This window comes from Leptosomus discolor, chromosome 6, assembly GCF_034619465.1.
Source record: "Leptosomus discolor isolate bLepDis1 chromosome 6, bLepDis1.hap2, whole genome shotgun sequence".
In the NCBI taxonomy this organism is placed as follows: domain Eukaryota; kingdom Metazoa; phylum Chordata; class Aves; order Leptosomiformes; family Leptosomidae; genus Leptosomus; species Leptosomus discolor.
This window is the reverse complement of record NC_141396.1, coordinates 66,826,593-66,829,257: the sequence shown is the minus strand read 5'-3', so window position 1 is coordinate 66,829,257 and position 2,665 is coordinate 66,826,593. Positions and strand designations below refer to the sequence as shown.

Here is a 2,665-nt window from a genome sequence, read left to right as displayed (position 1 = left end):
TCCCCAAAGCTCTCCCCCCCTCCGGTAAAACGCCGCCGACGTCCGTTAATCGAATCCTGGTGATTGTAGAGGCTGCGCCGTGCCGGCCCCTGGGTGCTCCCCGGGGCGGGGGGGCCCACGGCCCCTGTCCCCCCCCCACCCGGCTCCCCCCCCGCCTCCGCCTCGGGTGGCCTTAGCCCAGCTGTACGCTCCGCGCTGTACAGGGGACGCTTTTTTTGTACCGGATCGTGTTTTATAACGTGTACGAGGACACCGCCATTAAACGGAACTAACCCGAGTCAGGTAGTGCGCCTGCCTCACCCCCCCCCCCCCCCCCCCCCCCGCCCCCCCGGGACCCCCCCCCCCAGGGCCCCACACCGCTGCAGATCAAACTCTCTTTTATTTTAGTAGCAAAGAGCTGAAAAAGTCAGTTCTAACCCGAGTCCTGGCGCCGGCCAACGTTACACCTGTACAAAGCAGAGGGAGCGGGGAGGGGGCACAGGGGAATGCAGACACCCCCCCCCCACGCCCCCAAAATGCCCCCTCCCCCCTCCCTCAGCCCACAGGTGCCTGGGGTGCTCCCGTTCCCAAACTGGGGTGACTGGGAAGGGCAGCGCCTCAGGCATCTAAGTGCTGGGTCGGGCGGGGGGGGGGGGGACACAGACACGGACGGAGATGACACCCCAGCGCCCCCACCCCCCCTCACGTTTTGTTGAGGGTCCAGAGGGGGTCGAGCATGCTGAGGGGGTCGTCGCTGGGCCGGGGTCCCCGCAGCCCCTCGCCCGACTGCGCCTGCAGGAAGTTCTGCTTGTTCATCCGCTGCTTGCCCTTGAGGGAGGCGTCCAGGGTGAAGGCCTCGGGCGTGAGGGAGGCCAGCAGCTCCAGCGAGGAGGAGGAGGGGGCGGCCGGGGGGGCTGCCAGCTCCCCCCCGGGGGGCTCGGGGCTCTCCGCCACGTGGTTGCTGCTCTGGGTGTCCCCAGGCGGCTCAGGGAGGGGTGGCCCCGGCGGGGAGGGCTCGGGGGCCCCAACACCATCCACGGCCCCGTCGGGCAGCACCGGCGGCAGCACCGGCGGCACCTCGGTGTCCCCGGGGTCCGGCGCGGGGGCAGGGTCCGGCCCCCAGCCCCCCCCGGGCTCCCCGCTGCCCCCCCCGGGCTTGATGCTCAGCTTGGCGATGGTGGCCTGGAGGGAGCTGATGGGCACGTCCCCACCCAGGACCAGGTCCTGGGGGTCCTGGTGGAAGTAAAGCTGCAGGAGAGAGAGAGAGAGAGAGAGGGGCCCGTCAGCCCTGGGGGGGCGGCGAAGCCCACCCAAACCCCCCCCGGGCCCTGCACCCACCTTGGGGGAGGCACTGTTGGTGGCCTTGGGGACAGCGGGGGCCCCCACGCCGTGGCGGTGCAGCACCTGCTCGGCGTGCAGCAGGACGGCCTCGTAGCAGAACTTGAGGTGCAGCTGCAAGGGAAGAGGAGGAGGAGGAGGAGGAGGAGGAGGAGGAGGAGGAGGAGGAGAAGGGCATGAGCCACCCTCCCGGGACAGCGGCCCCCTCCCCCGGGCCCCAAGGGGGGGGCTGCAGCCCCCTCCCCAGCCCCGCTACCTTCTCCTGCAGCATGTGCTTGCGCTGCTGCCGCAGCCGCTTCACCAGCTGCGCCAGGTCGGGGATGCCGTTGCCGGCCTCCAGCTCCTGCGTGGCCGCGTACAGCAGGCAGAAGGCCCCGGTGCGGCCCACCCCGGAGCTGCGGAGAGACACACAGCCCCCCCCCCCCCCACGGCTGTGACAGGCCCACGGGACGACCCCCACCACCCCCCTCCCCGTGGGGGCGTCCCCCCCCGGCCCCGCTCACCTGCAGTGCACGACGACGGGGGTGTGGAGCGGGCGCTGGTGCAGGTAGTGGCCGTGCACCTCCTGGATGAAGCGGAGGAGGCTCCCCTTGCTGTCGGGCAGGCCCCTGGGGAGGGGGTGGGGACACACAGCCAGGGGGGTGGGGGTCACACACAGCCAGCGGGGTGGGGGTCCCGCTCTCCACACCCCCCCCGAGGGGTTGCCCCAAACACCCTCCCCACACCGGGGCTGGAGCCCTGAGGCGGGGGGGGGGGGGGGTGGGGGCGGGTTGTGTCCCCCAACCCCGGCAGGGAAGGAGCAGTTCAGGGGTCCCAGGGGACTCCAGTAGGAACCCCCCCACCACCACCCCCACCCCCATCCCCCCAGTCCCCGCCAGTGCCGTACAGCTCGGGCCAGGAGGTGAACTGGAGGTGGATGACGGTGCGCTTGAGGCTCTGGTCCCGGTACTGCAGCGTGATCATCCTCTCCACGTGGGTGGGGGCGACCTTCAGGCTGGTGAGGAGGAGGGTGATGGGCCCCTGCACCATGGGCTGGCCCCGCTCGGCGGGGAAGTACCGCAGCACCTTCTGCTGCGGGGAGGGAATTTGGGGGGGGGGGGGGCGGTGTCAGGCTGGGGTACAGCCAGCCCCACCACCACCCAGGGCACCCCACCTCCCCGCGGGGCTGTCGTGGGACCCTCCTGGCCCTGCCCCGTGGTGACCCTGGCCCACGAGGAGCAGGGAGATGCCGCAGCCCCGTGTCCCTCCCCGCTCCCCCCAGGCGCCCAGGGAAGGGTTCACCTTGTCCAGCTCCTGCTCCGACACCAACATGATGACGACCGACACCTTCTGCTCGTAAATCATCAGA

The 2,665-nt window shown here is 71.3% G+C and overlaps 1 protein-coding gene across 1 annotated transcript; it reads right to left on the bottom strand.

Annotated features, from left to right (window-relative positions):
- Positions 1-638: 638 nt before the first annotated feature.
- PTPN23 (protein tyrosine phosphatase non-receptor type 23) lies at positions 639-2,661 on the bottom strand. The gene is made up of 6 exons (XM_086466990.1): positions 2,599-2,661; positions 2,204-2,388; positions 1,821-1,925; positions 1,574-1,712; positions 1,318-1,431; positions 639-1,227 (listed from the first exon to the last, which is right to left on the bottom strand). Exons 1-6 carry the CDS (start codon positions 2,659-2,661, stop codon positions 682-684), a joined length of 1,152 nt encoding a protein of 383 aa, XP_086323116.1. The 3' UTR covers positions 639-681.
- Positions 2,662-2,665: the final 4 nt, after the last annotated feature.